Below are 18,741 nucleotides of genomic sequence, written 5' to 3'. Positions count from 1 at the left end.
CTCATACGTACAATCAGATTCAAGTCAGGTGAGAGTGCTGACCATTCCACATACGGATGATATTATCAGATTGAAGATATTCATTTAAGATGTTTGCTCGGTAAGAGCGGGCATTGTCTTCAAACACAAATTATGTGCCATGGAATCCCTAAACAAGCATATACGCTGTTCGAGAATGAGATCCCGATAAATTTGGGCCTATCATGGTTCCGATTTGAACTTGCAGATCTCTTCTAGACCCCAATATGACTTCACCCCAAGAGGGATCACATCACCCCAAGAGGATTCACATCACGAGGAATCCTGCAGCGGTGTGGTTTAATGATGTTATTTTTGTGGTTACTGGAGTTCATATAAGAGTCCGATGCGAATCAGGTTGCAAGCTAAGCCTGTACTCGTCGGAAAACTTAACACAAGCTCATCGTGACGATGTCTACATCGCTTGTTCTCTAATCCGGACGAATCGCTGCGAACAGTGAGTTGCCGTTAGCAAAACACATCCGATAAACCAATGAATATATATTTATGCACAGTTTGCTTTAAAACTGTGATACCTGTTGCTGCTGATAGCTGACACGACAGATCGGATGTTATTCTCTGTCTGCTTCTTTCGGCAGTTACTTCAAATAACGCCCTTCATTCGGCATTGTAACTCAGGAACAACCAGTAATGTGATGATTACTGGCATCTTCATCACCTGGGTGTTGCCAGGGCCTAGATATGGTACTTAGGGCATTTCCAAGTTTTTCGGATACTTCTTTTTTGTCCTTTTATTCTATTCCTTTTTTCTCATGGCAATAGACTTGGTTTATAACACCATTTACTGTCATTAAACTAAATGTGAAATGAATTTTGTGTTCGGTTCTTGTAATATTAAACGTAACGTGCAACTTAAAACCAGTTTCTCTTTATTATTAAGTGTATGAAAAATTTCTGAAAGTATGAGAGTTCCTTGAAAGCAGACTATAGAAAAGATTTTGAAGGTAGATATTTAGTAAAATGCATAAATTATTTTCCAGTTAATAATTAGAATTTCTTTAGTTAAGTAATATTTTGTAAAAGAACACATTTTGTACTTTTTAGTGGATTTTTTCTGGTATATAGTATGAAGAAGAAAATGGATAAGAACGGAGGTAAAATAGATTTCATAGAATCTATTACTCACAAACTTTGGAGGTAAAATCAAAAAGTATTTCATTAGTAATCAATATTTTTTTTAGTATATATGTTAAAAGTCCTTATCGAAAATGTTGTCCAAAATATAGAAACAAATTTTATATGGTGTTGTTCATAATATAAAAAAAATAAATATGTGACGCTCTAAGATTAATGTTTAAGCGAAGTAAAAAAAAAACTAAAGCGCTGCGAAAGTTGAAGCGAGGTTAAAAACATAAAAACCTGTTTAATTGCCTAAGAAAATTCAAAGGATATGGAGGCAATTATAAGAAACAATCTCAAGATTAACCAATTATTCAAACTAGCTAAAAAATCACTTTCTGCAAAATGGATCAGAATTTTACATTTTTGCTTAATGCTCGTTTAAAACTGATTTTGCAAGTCTGAATGTGTGATTTTTTTTATCAACATATTTGATGAGGATATAAAAAATACGTATTAAAGGTGGTGACTAAAAAACAGCTTGCATTTGTGTACAGGAGAGTTTCAAAAGTTCTGGAAATAAGCATTGGATCAAAGAAAAACGAAACATTATTTTAATATTTTACAAAGAAACTCTCCAGTGATATCGAATGCAGCCAGGATAGCCTGGTTGGTAGGACGTTGAGCTCGTGTTCGTGAAAACATGAGTTCAAAACCCGTAGGTCGAGAAGTAAAGGGTGATGGTGTACGTTAAATCTGTATGCGTCACAAAGTCCTCCAGGTTCCCATAGCAAATCAATTCCTCTTGGAGAACTGAATCAGAGATTGATATTTCTCTGGCTCAGATTAAAATTACGATCTGTGGGTGAATGAATGGGAGTAGAGTGGGTTCACCTTCTAAAACGGGCAGTGACGTATGTGTGGCTGAAGTCGTATTCTTGGACTGATATGATGATAGATGGCGCCACTGAAATAAAACACGAAACGTACTCTCTGCCTTAAAAATGAGCTTGATTTCAAGTAGGCTTGATTGTATAGTAGGCCAATGGCATAACATACATTGGCATTACATACCAACTTTTACTTTTTTTGTTAAAACTTTTTTCGTGGTGTTAGTTGAAGAGCTGAATTTGAGCATTATGCAAAATGATGTATATGACATGTAAAATATACATATATGTAACATTTAACAAAATTATGTATTTGACATGTAACAAATACATATTGTAACAGTACATTTATGTAGCATGTAGCATATACATATATGTAACATTATTTATTCCAAATGTTACATATAGTTAACATATATGTAACATTATTTTTTTTCAAATGTTACTTATAGTTAACATATATGTAACATTTGAATATTGAAATATATAAACATTTGATTATTGAAATATATTAACATTTGAATATTGAAATATATTAACGCTTAGACATTGAAATATACAAACATGTAAACATTGAAATATATAAACATTTCAACATTGAAATTTATAAAGATTTCAACATCGAAATAAAAAAACATTTCAATATTAAAATATATAAGCAATTCAACATTGAAATTTATAAATATTTCAACATTGAAACATATAAACATTTCAACATCGAAATATGTAAAGATTTCAACGTTGAAATATATAAACATTTGAACATAAAAAAAATTTCAACTTGCCCTATGCTTATTAAGTAGATATTTACATATTTTTCGAATGTTTGCATTACAGATTTTGTCCATTATTTATATTACACGTTGTCTTAATGTTAATAGTACCAAATCTTCATTTTGAACCCATATGGAACTCTTCATGGGATTTTGAAATTAATAAATGTCAGAAATCATGGTGGATGAACATCTTCTTTATGAACAATTTTGTACATTCTAATGATATAGTAAGTTTGCATCTGTTTATTTATTTTTTCCCCTTTTAATTAATTTATTTTTCTGAGATGAAATATCATTTCTTTAACTATTAGGAAGGCATGATTTCCGAATGTTATTTAAGTTGAAGTAAACCAATGTTTGAATTTTACTTTCAAGCTAAACAATTTAAATTAGATGAAACTGATGTGTGCAATATTTACAGCTTTATTTAACTAGTTACAAAAAAGAGAGGGGAGAAATGGAGGGGAAAAATTTAAGTTTTTATTGAATTATTCTGATGGCTATATATTAGTTTTTCATATCTTTTTATTGATTCGAAAAATCCATTAGATGTCAGCAACTACCATTGAGCTGTAATAGAGGTACAGCATGCATTTTTATATTTCTCTATCTCTCCTTGCCCCAGCATCAGAGTCACATGATTCTTGTATATCAGCAATTTTGGCGTAGAAAAAAAAAGAAGTCTTGTGACAAATAAGATAAGCTGTCTTTATTTGGTTTATGTTTTGAGCTTTTAAGAGCAAGGAACGAAAGTTTGCAGCTTAAAGAGTTCAGGCAAGGAAAATACATAGAAGAAGAAGGCTAGCTTCCATAGATATAATGTAAGCAACTTCTCAAAAGATTTTGAAAGTCCAATGTATAAAGAAAAAAAAGCAACAGTTTGGGGACACTGCAGCATGGGTTCTTGAAACGTTCATTTTAAAAAAAAAATGTCAACCAAATACACTACAATAAAAGAGCATATTTTTTTAAAAAAAATTACGTTAAAATTCGGGCATGAATATTTTATTCCTTTAAAATAACAATAATAAGCAGAAGGTAGAAAATTTCCCAACGAATCTCCCACCCGTCACGTGTGTTTATTAGTGAGACAAAAATTAACGTGCAAAGCTTGGTCTACCTACATTATAGCTCTATGGTATTTGCAGTTACTTATAGATATTTAACGATTTACTTCATAGTATACTATAATAAAACTCTCTTTAACTTAGCATACACCCAGATTTGGCCAAGCAACTAGCTCGATTTCGATTTTCAAAGTTCTGTCGTTTCTTAGCCACGTCTGAACTGTACCACGTCATTTTGTCTCCAGACAGACAACGTGGACGGCGCCTGAGCTGTTACTCCCTTCTCCAAAATTTCGTCCCACAACCAGCGTGAGGACATTCAGTCATGACAGATTTTACTATTGTTTCGTTGACTGCTATCAAACTCACGATCTTCCGACGATGTGAACGATGCCTTTATCAACTGCACCAAGTACACAACTGCATCGAGTATCGCAGACCCTTGTACCATTGTTTAAATAAATACGAGGAAATTGTTTATTTAATGAAGGCATTATAGTGTATATTTTTTCTTAATGTTATACCCTAGAAACTAAAAAGAAAATTTCGTAAAATTTGTCAAAGTTACGTTGTTAAGAGTAACCATTAAGCAGGCTTGAATAAAAATAGCTCTATTGTTTGGAATTTCATATATTTTATCAACATAAAAATTATAAGTACTTAATTCACATTTAAATGCTTATTTGTAGTGCATGCTTCATTCTTGGTACATAGGGATGTTGATTCAAACGCATATAGCTGGTCTAGTCTTGTTGATCGTCACATATAGGTATGTCAGCTTTAACTGTTAAATAATTCAGAGAATTAAATTCATATTCAAGGTGTTCCACAATCACCGCTCCCATTAATTATTTCCATATTCCTTGTTAAAAAAGTCACAAATATTTTAGTGAGAAAAACGCGCTATCATTCTCTGTCGAAATATTAATGAGGAAGATAGGGCTGAAACCTGTTTGATTACCGGAGGAAACAGAGGAGTAAAAACGCAGTTATTACTCCTTCCAAGTTTTAGCAGACAATCAAATTAATTTTGGTAGATCTTCTTTCTCCTACTTTAGTGATTCACCAAATTTCGTTTTAATCTTCTTCTTTCTTCTCGCTTCAATATTAATTTGTAAACCCAAGCATATGTGCTTTTCTAACTTAATTTCTGATAACGCATTTAAGATATATATATATATATATATATATATATATATATATATATATATATATATATATATATATATATATATATATATATATATATATATATATGTAAAGTGATGATTTCGATTAACAGTACTAGAGTAGCTGCTACAGAAAATGCTTTAATTCGTGGTATTTTTTCGACATCATAGTGATTTGAATAAGCAAATTTTAAAGTGATTAATCAGAAAATTGCTTTTTTTAAAACATGTTCTAAAAGTGATCAAAAAGTCCAATCGTAAAATAAGTCAAAATTTGAACGTTCTAAATATTTAAAGTGCTTCTAAAATATTTGATTTGAATACTGACAAAAAAATTATTTATTTAAACAATAATATGGTTGTCTGTAACAAAATGTTTATATTTTTATTTGTTTCATGAGTTAGTAATTTAATTAACCTCCTAGTAGCTCAAATTCTAGATAAAATTAAGAAACAAATGATGTTCCAGTGACAGTTAGTAGTTACTTAGTTACGGTTACTTAGTTATATTTTATCGAAGTTTTTAATGAAAAAAAATCTATAAAGCTAACAGAATAAAAAAAATTTTAAACCCACAGGATGAAAAAAAAAAGTTGAATTACGCAAATTTTGAAAGTATAATTACAAAAGATAAAAAAAATTGGGGTCTAGTAGTGCCTGCAATTTTTTTAGCTCGATCTCAAAAACATATATTTTGATAATATGAAGTGCGGTGCAATTTTCTTTCCTTGCATGCGAGTCTACAATGTGAAAGGATAAAACCCAAAACAATTTTATATCAGCTCACAATACATAATTAAGAGCTTTTTTTCCAAGTACCTAAATATGTGACCACCACTTTAGACTCCTACACTGAAAAAATTTTCTTAAAGTTATCCACAAGGCATGGAAATTATCAAAAGTCTCACGAGATACGTTTACATCAGATCAAATTTCCAAGAATACACAAGTGAGAAATATTTGTGTCTAAAAACATACAAAGTTGTAACATTTTTTGTCATAGCCGAAACAAAAGCGTTTAAAATACTTGCATTAGTTGATATTTTGAAAAAGTTATCTCATAATGCAAAATTGGGATCCCAACTTCAAATGAGCATGGCGTCAGCTAGTCAACCAAACATCAGAATGTATGAAGGGGTTCCGTCGAATTTGGTTTCATTGAATTCATGCTTTGAAAATATTTCACATTTGTACTTTTAGATTTTTGGTCCGATATAAACTTTTAACGGAAATTTGGCCCTCATGGCCATACATTTTCGACTCATTATAATAATATACTGTAATCCAAATTCAAGTCTTATTACACAATTGATAAGAGAATACTATTCCTAATCCCGTTAAAACTACTGAGACGATTTACCAACTACACTCGCCACAACCCTAAATGTCTAGAACCAAACGAAATGTGTTGTTAAAATAAACACTAAGCAGTGTAATTTTTGACATATATTTTTGAATACATTAGTCTGTTAGAACTGTAAAGATCGCTTTGAATTTTCTTACAGAATGCCAAAAATCGGAATGGCCTTGGCTTCAGCATTGATTTCAGCATGCATTCTTATTGTTTACGAGATTTCTATAGTTCATAAATTCAAGATGGTTTCCTTTAGATTCCTCAAAGATTTTGAGTAAGACTTCTTTTCTCTCTTAAGTAGTATTTATATCTTTAGTGGACGCTATTATCTCTGAAGAGACACTTCATGGTAAATTCTGTCTCACCAAAAATTAAAAATTCAAGTAGAGAAAAAAGTGAGTTCACGTCAAATTCTCAAAAACCAAACAAATTATGGAAGGTTTTCTCACTGAGGAAGTAATCTTGCCATAATGTGTTTGCATTTTGAAAACACTTTTTTAGCATTTGAATCATCATGGATTACCAGACATTTTTACTATATTTTAAACTTAGTTTCAAATTAGCAATGGAGTAAAAATAGAAATTGCCATGAAAATCTTCATGAATTGCTTCATATCATACTGCATTTTTACGTTCGAGTCTCTTATAGTTTAGCTTCAAGAGGTAGCTCTTTGTTATATTACGTTGGTATGGTTAAATAATGGTCACGGACTAATGGTAATGGTACTATTCTATGACTTGAAAGATGCATGCTTTTGGCGTGACCCCAACGATACATCAATGTATAAATAATGATGATTCACTATCGAATATATGAATAATGGCTTGACGATCAAAATGTTTGACGCTAAAGCAAAATTTACGGGGGGAAAACAATAATTTACATTGCTCTCAGTTGTTTTAGTGAATGATCATTATTTTGTATGATTTCGCCTCCCTAACAAACTTAAACCCTCTTCCCGTTTTTTACAAAGTGGAAGCATTTCTTTTTCGTTTTAAATGTTTTCTTCAAAACATTTTTATAAGTGTCGCTAATTTCAAAATACGAGTCTTTCTTGTTCTTCGTGAATTTTTAAATGTTTAGTACAGAGCTTCCAGTTTTCACCAACCAGAATACAGATGTAACTAGTGGTATGTGGATCATCATAAGTTGTCGCTTTTCCGACAAGCTAACAGTATAGGAGGGTTTCCTTTTCATGTAACACAAATGTAGGTTCGTTTCATCAAAACCCTTTTTCGACGGAGACGGGTTATCCCTCCAATAACTTCATCAGGAGCCACGATGGCCAAGAGGAAAGAACATTCACCTCCCAGTGAGGCGACCCAGATTCGAATTCCAGAGGTGGCAGGTTGATACGAATTCTGCTGCCTCTACTCGTGCCGACTACTGTTAATGCAAAATACCTTCAGTGGTAGACAGACCATGGGTTAAAGTCCTTTCATCATCGGTGGCTAACTATGGAGAGTTTTGTGGTTCACCCCTCTTTGAAATGCAAGTACTGGTTAATTTCATCAAATAGTTTTCCCCAATGTTTGATCAAGGAGTTTCTTTATTTACTGGGTTTAATTATTATATTACGAAACAGCCAAAGACATGATTTTATGCTTAATAAGCCCTGCACAAGAATTAAGTTCGCTTTTAATAAGTTTCAAATTAACTGTCCGATCAAAATATGCGTTATAAAATTTTTAAAACAGGACAAATAAACGAAATCACTGGACCACAAACTTAATTTTTATAGTGATAAAACTTTATCCGTGTTAGTTAAAGAAAATTTAAGGAAATGGTGATAGAGTAAATTAAATTAGTAAAAAAACGCTTTACGTCATCCCAATAAAATTAGAAAACAAATTTTTACTAGATGTGGTAGTAGTAGTAGTAGTTAATTTACGTCGCACTAGAGCTGCACAATGGGCTATTGGCGACGGTCTGGGAAACATCCCTGAGGATGATCCGAAGACAAGCCATCACAATTTTGTTCCTCTGCAGAGGGGATGGCACCCCTGCTTCGGTAGCCCAACGACCTGCACGCGAAGTCGAGCACTTTACGGTAGAACAGTTTAACGAGGACCAATACCGCACACCCTCGGTCCCGACGCAGACTGATCCAAGTGGGTCACCCACCCGCACACTGACCGCAGCCAGTGATGCTTGACTTCGGTGATCTGCTGGGAACCGTGTCTTAACGATCAGTCCACTGCGGGACTACTAGATGTGACTGGTATGTGTTTAACTAAAAAAAAAGTAGTTTCCTTGTTATTGTTCAGAGACTGAAACAATACTAACAACTTTCCAGTACAGCTGTTGATTTTGAGATAGTTCCGAAAACGAAGAGTCATCATCGCAATGGAAAATATTGTCTCTTACTGTTATCAACGTTTGAAAAAGTTTTTTAAATGGAAGTTAGAGAGTCAAGGGACAGGAACAGTTTAGATTGTGTTAATAAATAATTCAAAGAAACTGAAGAGACCTTTAGGAGAGATCATCAAAACCAAGCTTTTCTGCACCAAGAAAATGACACTGAGTAAAATTAAAATTGCTTGCGAAAAATCATGCACCTTCTATAACATTTCTTATTTTAGTTAGTGGAGGTAACCTCTTCGAACGACTGACCACCATTTCACTGTGGAACAGAGAGTGGTTGCTCCCGAGAGGTTACAGTGTATATCTAGTCATGTTACAAAATTTCTTTATAAGTATAGATTTTTCTGATGTATCTATACCCATAATAAAAACATATTTATTCCTATAATAAAATTTCAGACATGATCAACCTATGATGAACATGAAACTATGGTTTTTTCGATATGTATAACCTATAATAAAAATAAGCACATATGAAGTTCAATAGTTAATATTTTTTCCCCGCCTAGACGACATGCTTAGTTTGGGAACTAAAATCGAGCCGGTTTTTATAACCAATAAATAAGTATATAAATTGTGATGTCGCTTCCTTTTCTTGCTGTGTAATGCAAAAATCAACAATACGAAAAGAAAAAGTAATAAAATATATAAAAAACTGAAATTGATGATGCGTTCTGCCAAGGAAACAAGTTTCTTGTTATGTATCAATATTAGCTATATATTACGGTAGTAAACGGTGTTTCTGACTGACAAAAAAAAACAATGCTTGCTGCTGCATATCCGACCATTCAAACTAAAATATTGCTTGGATTTTGTCAATTTTCTCCTAATAAAGACACTGTACCACCGGAGAAAACCGTAATGGCAATTTTTTTTAATCGATATAAGTAATTTAAAGTATAGAAAAAAAAGAGTTCATGGCAAGACTGCGTAAGCGCTAAGCATTCACCTACTAAGATAAAATCGTAAATTTAGCCAATAAAATTGTCTTTTGGCGAAAGTTTTGGAGACTGATTTTTCATAACTCGATGACTTTTTTATAACTAACTATGCAACTCGATCCTCAAAATTACATCAGCATGAATTTTTCTAAACTAATCAGTATTTTTTTATTGGATTACAGTAATTTTCGGTAGGTGCACCGCATAACCAATTAGAATTGGGTCCAAATAATATTAAGCTTGAAACAAACTACTGTAAAATAGTTTTCTATGTGAAAAAAGAATTAATCATAAGAGATTGTTAAAATTTGCATTCGACGAAGACTTTCGAAAATTGGAGAATACTTTTGATATTTGGCTAATTTACTGGCTAGTAATTTGAAACCAAGGGTCCTGATAAAAGAAAACTTTCTTGTTATTTTAAACATAAGTGGCCTGAAAGTTGGAAATTGGCTCAGAGGATAGATCGTTCGCCTTCCAAAGAGGTGCGGGTTCGAATCTCAGCGATTGCTGATCGATACGAATTCCGCATCCTGCTTGATCCAGGAATTCCCTTGTCTTCTGGATAGGGTTCAAAATTACAAGGCTATGTAGTTGAACATTAGCAGTCGTGAACCCAAAAAATTGGGTCGGCTGTTCAACGCCGGTTATAAAATATAAAATAAAATGTTGGAAAAAAAATCTAGGGTACTTACCAGGCAGAATACAATCCATTTTAGCCACTGCATCAAACATTCCAAAAATGACTGATGAATTGAAAAAAATCAATTAAATGTAACAAACAGAAATGTGCGATTTACTGCCTTCTACTAAATGAAATGATTGATTTACCACCCAGCTTTAATACAAGTTACTAAATTTGTCAACAGATGGTGTCTCTTATAACTGATCAATGTAATAATAGTAGTACTAATTTACGCCGCACTAGAGCTATACGATGGGTTATAGGTGACGGACTAAGAAACAATCATGAGGATGATCCGCAGACAGGCCATCACAATTGTGATCCTCTGCGGAGAGGATTGCTCTCCTATTTTGGTAGCCCGATGACCACTGATCAAATCAATGTTCTCAAAACAACCATCATTTTCCGTCTGAGATCAAAACGAGATGTCTCAGAGGAAATACTTTAAATTTCAGTTGAATTAGTCTGACATATAGCAAAAAGGATTCTTCTACAGTTTTTTTTAGAACGCCATCATTTATTGACAAACCTTGTAAACAATTCGTATATTTTATTGTATTTAATGATTTCTCCAAAATTGTAGCTCATATATTTCAAGTAGAGTTAAGCATTGAAACTGATTTGTTGTAAGTGAAGGAGATGCAATTTAAAACACAATTTAGTTACCTTTTCATGCTTGTCCTTGTTTAACAAAAGACACCACTTCAACTGTAATCAGAACACATTCTAACTTGATTTTCAAAAATTACGTTATAAAAGGATTGTACCAGTATAATATTTTCAGAGTAAGTAATTTTACTTTGAGGTTTACAGAAACTTTAAATAACTATGCAATATTTTCAGACTCTTCGTACAACCTGTTGGATCTTGACCATTCTATTTTATGCAATAGCCCTGTATGGAATATGGATTCCGACAAAGAACTACAGAATAATTGCAGCTTATTATGCCTTAAGAACTTTATGTTGGGCCTTCAGTGCATCTTGGCTGCTTTTCAACCTTTTCACAGGAAAACTGGGTAAGAGAGAAAAAAGTTTTTGGAAAAAATTATAATTAGTGTTATGGTTTTGTGACACCAACTGAATTGTAATTTTTAAATTATAAAAATAATAAATGTGAAAATGTTGAAAAATTACACGATTTGTCGCGTTGGAGTTTTGTTCGAGACCCTGGGACAAGTAGTTTATATGTAATGTTTTTATTTACAAAAATCACAATGTTTGACTTGCACTTACTTAAGTATCTAATATTGTGATCTAGTCCAGAGACATATAGTTTCCTAAGGACTTTTTCAGGAAGAATTAACACGAGTCAATAAAACTATCAGTTTAGAAACTGCAATGGTTTTATGTGCATAAAAGTACAAATTTTAACTTGTACACTTCATTTAATTTTTGGCATCTAAACGAATGAAGTTTTGTTTCTGATGTATTTTTTACAACTAATTTAATGAGGCAAATTTCGAGAAAATATGACTGTAGAAATTAAGAGAATTACATTATTGGTCTGTGACTAAAAAAAAAAAAATTCTAGTTTATACATATTTATGCAAACCCGTTTATATATATCTATTAGTTTTTTATTAAAAAAATAATGAAGTGACTTTAAATGAAAAATTACAATGCATGTAATTAAAAACATCAAAACCTGTTTGATCGCTTGATCAAATTTGGTTGTATTTTTAGTAACAACCATCTTACAGTTACTGCTAGCTAACTCGATGTTTTCCTACCTTTTTAAATAGTGATACAAAATGCATTTCTTCATGTGTATATTTCTCCAACTTCATTTTTTCCCAAGGCTTCTAAAATATATATTAAAGGCCACTATTACAGAACACCCTATATACACATTCAATAAAGAAAAGATATCTAATATTATGACGTGACTGAATACTCTTTGCTTTTTGGACAGACTTGATGCACAGGTTTCTTTCGTTGGGTGTATTTACTCCGTTATGTCGTATCAGCTACAGCCTATATGTTATGCATCCGCTAGTACTTATCTTCAGGGCAGCATCCTTGAAAGAAAGGGTATACTTAGGGATGATCGATATGGTGAGTGTAATTTGGATATATTTAGTAGGAATATTATTTATAGAAACGTAACAGATTTAAGCAGGATTCTTTCGTCAAATTTCTTCATGCACCTACATTCGAACCAGTTGTCCTATGGATGGTTGACTGAATGTAAACAATAACAAGCTTCCTAAAACCAAAAGAAATTTAGAAAACTTCCGGTGTATCCCTGCAATGTTATGCTTGCGAGACGATGTGTGGACAGGCTTAATATTCTAGGCTTAATATTATTATTGTGATTTGTGTTTAAATTTACGTGTAATTTTGGTAGACGGAAAAAAAAGGTACGGAAAAAAAGGTCCCGGTAAAAAAAAGGTACGGAAAAAAGGGTCCCCGGAAAAAAGGTACCTCCATAGGGAAAATCTGTAGCGATATTTCCCCTCTCGCTTTCTGGGCAGCATGAATGTTTCTCGCTGTTTCAATGAATATTCTTTTTATCCGTAATAATTCAGATTAGATCATTGAGGTAGGAGAAGGGTAAGGGGGGGACTTATGGACTGGTAGTATTACGCCTTTTTTTTAAATTTTATTTCATTTATTTATTCTTCTTTGATTATTTTTTAAAGCCGGAAGATACTATTTAAATTTTTCTTTTAATTATTTTCTTTTATTAAATTAACTTTTTTTTGTAATTTTTCTAAGTGAAAAATGTGTTATTTTCTATTTTAAATTATATTTTGTGAAGAAGTTGCTAATGTGATGCTTAAAGTAGCCAATCGGGGAAGTTGGGAGGATTTATGTGCTGGATGTTTATTCGTGATTGGAGGGGAAAGTATTGGTCCTTTTTAATTAGTTGAAAACGGGCGACACGAAAAAAAAAAAAAAAAAAACATGCACGGAACAGCAAAAAGCACTTCAATCTAATCTTCTCATTTCAAATATTTTCCCCTACACAGGTACCTTTTTTACCGGGACCTTTTTTTCCGAGGGCCTTTTTTTCCTAGAATCGTAATTTTACCATTCATAAGAGAGTTTTCTGCAATTTATGAAATTCTAACAGGAGATTTGCCTAAAACAAATTTAAGAAAATTAATATCGCAACACAAATAAAGTGTAAGCTTTGCCATGTTTTGAGTGTTATCCCTTATTTGGGTATATCTGTGTAAAATAGAGCCGTTTGTTATTTTTTGGGTAGCATCATAGCAAGCTCGTGGTGTCTTCCGAATTCATATGCTGTTTGTTTCGTTGAAAGTTAAATTGAAAGAACACATTAGATTGAAAATACTACTATAATAATACTGGATGTTGCTCTTTTTCAAGCTTAGCCGAAAAAATCAATCGAAAACAGTATCCCGTATGTCTTACGACAAATTTTAACTCCAATCGCCATCTTTACTTAGCTTTACACGGTCAACTATCCACAATTGACTGATGATTTGAAAAATCTATTACAGATAAACGGAAACAAAAATGAATAGTTTTACAGCCTTTCGCTTACGAAATGTAATTTCGCATCAAGTTTCAAAATTAGTTACAAATTTTGTAAATAGTTGGAGCAACTGATTGTAAAATAACTGTATTACAATATCATCAAAATAACCGTTTCCAACAACAACGTGGCTCAGTCTGAGGATAAAATTAAAGACACCAGTTGAAATATTTCTGTTGAAATGGTATGCTTAAAATTCTAACTCAGTAAGAAACTCCTTCTGTAGATCAAGTTAATGACAAATTTTAAAATACTTTTTTTTTTAATACGACGGATTATGATATCTGATCTCCCAAAATATAGGGGATAGCCACAATCTGGAAAACATGATCCCAATAGTTAGGTCTAGAGAACGGTCAAAGTTCTGACCGCTTAATGTCAATTTCAGTTTTGTGCGTATTTCGCCATACCTCGAGAACTTTGTTAGCGAATTGGAAAAACTTTTGCACACCATTATAAAATTCGCTTATCCAAAAATAATTCCGTGACAATTACTTTTATTTTTAAATATAGTTTATTATTTTATTTAATATTAGTTATTTAATTTAATATTATATTTTTAATTACAAGAGTATACGCATTTTTGTATCATATTGAAGAATGTAATTTTACATAACAAAATGCAAAATTTGAAAGAAATCGGGGTGGATAGTTTATAAGAAATCAAATTTTAAAAATCTGATATTTTAAAAACTCAATTTTGTCAGGAACTATTTGAATATTAATGTTATTTTCTGTGCCCTGTACAACACTGGAAACGATAAAATGTGATTGAATTTAAAAATAGATTAGTTAGGTATGGAATAACCTTAATAGTTAAATTTTCCGTTACCCTAATATTTAATAAAGAAATCGTTTATCACCCAGTCCTACACTATTTTATTTTATCATCATTGAACGGCCCATCCAATTTTGTATTTATGACTACTAATGTTCAACTCCGTAGTTTTTCCTTCTTATTTTGAACCCAAAGCATAAGTTAAGGAAACTCATGGATCAAGTTTCGGGAGAAATTTGCCTTCGTGGAGGATTTTTTGATGGAACTAATCCACATTTGCGTTACATAGAGATTAAAACCACGAAAACCTCTCACGGTTAGCCTGACGGCAAGGGGACTCTAACCCATGATCCGTCCCCTTGCCGTCAGGCTAACCGTGGGAGGTTTTCCTATCCATGTAACGCAAATGCGGGTTAGCTCCATCAAAAAGACCTCCACGAAGGCAAATTTCATCCAATACTCGATCCAGGAGTTCCCTTATCTTCTGGATTGGGTTCAAAATTACAAGGTTACGGAGTTGCACATTAGTAGTCGTAAACCCATAAAATTGGGTCGGCTGTTCAACGACGGTTATAAAATAAAATATACTATTCCGAGCTGCGGTGGCTCAGGGTGATAGAGCGTTGGCCTCTTAATGAAGTGACCCAGGTTCGTATGTCGGCGGCGGCAAGTTGATACCAATTCTGCTCGCAGGTCGAACTGACCACAGTACTAACGTAAAATATCCACAATGGTTGATGGATCACGGGTTAGAATCCCTTTGCTGTCAGGCTAACCGTGGGATTCATTAATGGTTTTCCTCTCATGTAACGCAAATGCGGTTTAGCTCCATTAAAAAGTCCTCCACGAAGGCAAAAAGTGTCTCCCAATACTTGATCCATAAGTTCCCTTGTCTTTTGGACAGGGGTCTTCTGGGTAAAGTTCAAGATTTTAAGGCTATAGAGTTGAACATTGCTAGTCGTAAACTCGGAATTGGTATGACTGTTCAACACCGGTAATAAAATAAAGTATTCCAAATATTGTTTAAAACTAATGCAGAAAATTAAAACAGATTTTTCATTATAAAACTGAAGTTTAGGTAAATCAAATTTACCACTGTTTAGAATCAAAAGTAAATGAAAGAATTTCTGTTAAAATCTAAATGTGTTTTATACTGATAGTAGCTAATAAATAAATGCTAATTAACTTTCTGTTGTTAACAAATGATTAAATACCTAATTTTTTTTTTCTTGCAGCTTTTTGATTCTTTGGCAATCATTGTAATCTCTATTGGATTAGCTTATGTGGCACACATTACAGTAGAACTGCCATTCAATTCTGTATATGATTTATGGCATGAAAAAGCAAAGGATGGCAAAAATATAAAAAGCACCATAAATGAAAGCAATTCTAGACACTGTTTTGAAGAACAAAAAATACATGAGAGCAAAGAAAAAAGTTCATAAACTTAGTCGAGTTCTGCCTTCTAAAATATATATAGTTTCTTTTTTTATATATATATGCATTGAGTATCAGAGCTAAATATCCACATTACCTGAAAGAGACACTTCGTTTTAAACTTTAATTGACTTACTTAGCATTAGATGTATCTTTCAAAATGTTTAATTTATGTTTTTACAAACGAGTTGCTCCATATCTAGTAAGTTTAAAATTTTGATTTATATGCATAAGTTTCACAGATGTATCAGTAAAAAAAAACTGTAAGACACTTTACAGTCATTGTTTTTTAAAATTATTCCTATTAATATTTCTTCTGCTATGAACTTCTTTTGTAAATTAAAATCGAGTTTTGCATGAAGTCAATTCCTACAAGATGTCTAGCATACTAAATTTTGTATTTTTAAATACAATGAAATTTATTGAAAAACAAATGCCATGCTTCAACAACCAATCAGGATTGAGATACCCATACTACCTCACTTGCAGATATCCCTTTGAGATATGTTTATTTATTTTTTTCACTGTATATAAATAACATTCTGAATAACTTAAGATTCAGTGATTGGATCTTAATGGCTTAAATGGGTGATGTCAAATATACAGACCAGTTAGTGCAGACAATATCAAGCTAAGAAATCAGATACCAAAATGTATTTTCTCTGAATAAACATAAATTGATTAGGATTCCTTACCTAAAAATATATAGCCATTAAAAAATATGGCCCCAATTACTTGGTCTGGAGAGCGGTCTTAAGTTTGGAAATCTTAAATTCAATTTTACTTTTTTTGTATTTTGCCATATCTCTAGAACTTTTTAAGCAAATTAAAAAAATTTTGTACACAACATTAAAATTTTTTTATCCAAAGATAATTCAATGCAAAATATATAATTTTTGTTAATATTTATTATTTTTTATAATTTTATTTATTAATAGATGAAAAGATTTTGAATTGTTAAGGTATGCATTGTTTTACATCATTTTAAAGACTGCAATTTTAAATGGCAAACTACAAAAGTTCAGCAAAATCTTTTGAAAAATCAAATAGTTTAAGTGAATCAAAATTTTTTTACACGCAATTATAAAATACTTTTCTCCAAAAATAATTTCATACAAAAAATAATTTTGAAAAAATTAAATAAAGTCATAAATTTGAAATTTGATTTATCAGGAACTATAAAGTTACATTCCTTAATATGTGAAAATTTTTTTAACTATGCAATGAAAATTTTTTTTTTACCTTAATTAACTAAAACAAATATTAAAAAATTTATTTTTAATGAATTTTATAATTTGGTGCAAAAATTTTCAACTCAATAAACTTATTCTTGAGATATCGCAAAAAGAGAAATTAACATTAAAGTTCAAACATTGGACCACTCTCCTAAACCAAATTATTGGGACCATATTTTTTCTCAGATTGTGGCTATACTTTTGGGATAGGGAATCAAAATCAGCCGGAAAGTAATTCAGAAAAAAGTGTGTTTTTATGCCTGATTTCGTAATTTAAAATATCGTCTGCATATTATAAAATATAATCTGAATTAATTTGCATATTATAAAATATAATCTGAATTAATTTGCATATTTGAGAACATCCTTTTAAATCATTAATATTGAGTTCTAATAATTGAAGATCTAATCACTAGATCAAAAGTTATTCAGTGTTCTGTTTTCTTTTCTGCACTGCACATGAAAAATGCCCCAAAAACATTCATCAATAGATTCATTTTCATAGTTTCTAATATGATGATCATTTAAACTTTAGAAACACTTTTGACCTACTCTTTATAAAATTGTACACCAGCACAATCTGAATGTATTTTGTAATACTCTTTTATAATATATATAAAAATAGAAGAATTGCATTCAGTTAAAAGCAATAACAAATTTATTATACAAAGTGTTGTATAAAATAATTGTTGACATAAAATAGCAAATATGAGTCAAAGACTAGAATACAAAAAATGGTATAACACATGTTAATAAGCATATAAAAAGATCTAACATACTAATCATCATACAATTAGTGAAAATTTATAATATATGTTTAAGTCTATTGAATTGATAAGGAAATGTAAAGTATGAGTAACATTAACTAAGAGAAATAAAAAAACATCTTCAGATCAAATTAAGTACACATGTATTTTCACACCTTTAGTAACATATAAAAAAAAATTTTAAGCTGCCAATCAGCTGAACATTCACAACAATAATAAATATTACACAAATCCTTATTAGAAATAAGTAACTTGCAGATTAATTTTCATGTCTTAATTTATATACATCTAATTACAATTTTATACAGTTGTTTAAAACGCAAACACAAAGATAATTTCTAGGGAATTTTTTTTAGAAAGTCTTATGTTTGTTTTATAAAGCAACTGGTGACAGAAGCCAGAATAGAAAAAGCTTGAAATTTTTGTTAAGTTACCAAATTAGTACAATTAAAATGTTAATTAAGTGTAATACTCAAATTTTTGCCCACAATCTAAAAAATACAGCTAAAAGTTTTTCAATATCACATTTATAAAGAAGATATATTCAGCATTCTATAATATATATATATATATATTATGTTCAACTGAGCTAACAACTTGAAATGCAAGAATATAAATTTATATTATTTTCAAGTGTAATAATTTTAATCTTATATATATAAAAAAAACTAG

At 31.4% G+C, this 18,741-nt stretch overlaps 1 protein-coding gene across 1 annotated transcript in view; it reads left to right on the top strand.

The window, feature by feature from the left end:
- Positions 1-16,218, top strand: part of LOC107455673 (nose resistant to fluoxetine protein 6) — a 93,719-nt gene extending 77,501 nt beyond the window's left edge. Inside the window, exon 15 of the mRNA XM_087161086.1 lies at positions 15,866-16,218. Coding sequence (XP_087017212.1) covers positions 15,866-16,075 — 210 coding nt within the window. The 3' untranslated portion in view covers positions 16,076-16,218. The remainder of the gene's footprint in view (positions 1-15,865) is intronic.
- Positions 16,219-18,741: the final 2,523 nt, after the last annotated feature.

The sequence above is a fragment of the Parasteatoda tepidariorum genome, chromosome 1 (genome assembly GCF_982258835.1).
Source record: "Parasteatoda tepidariorum strain Cologne lab strain chromosome 1, Ptep-v5.0, whole genome shotgun sequence".
Classification (NCBI taxonomy): Eukaryota; Metazoa; Arthropoda; class Arachnida; order Araneae; family Theridiidae; genus Parasteatoda; species Parasteatoda tepidariorum.
The sequence above is the reverse complement of the archived record's forward strand: the minus strand, read 5'-3'. Positions and strand labels throughout refer to the sequence as shown.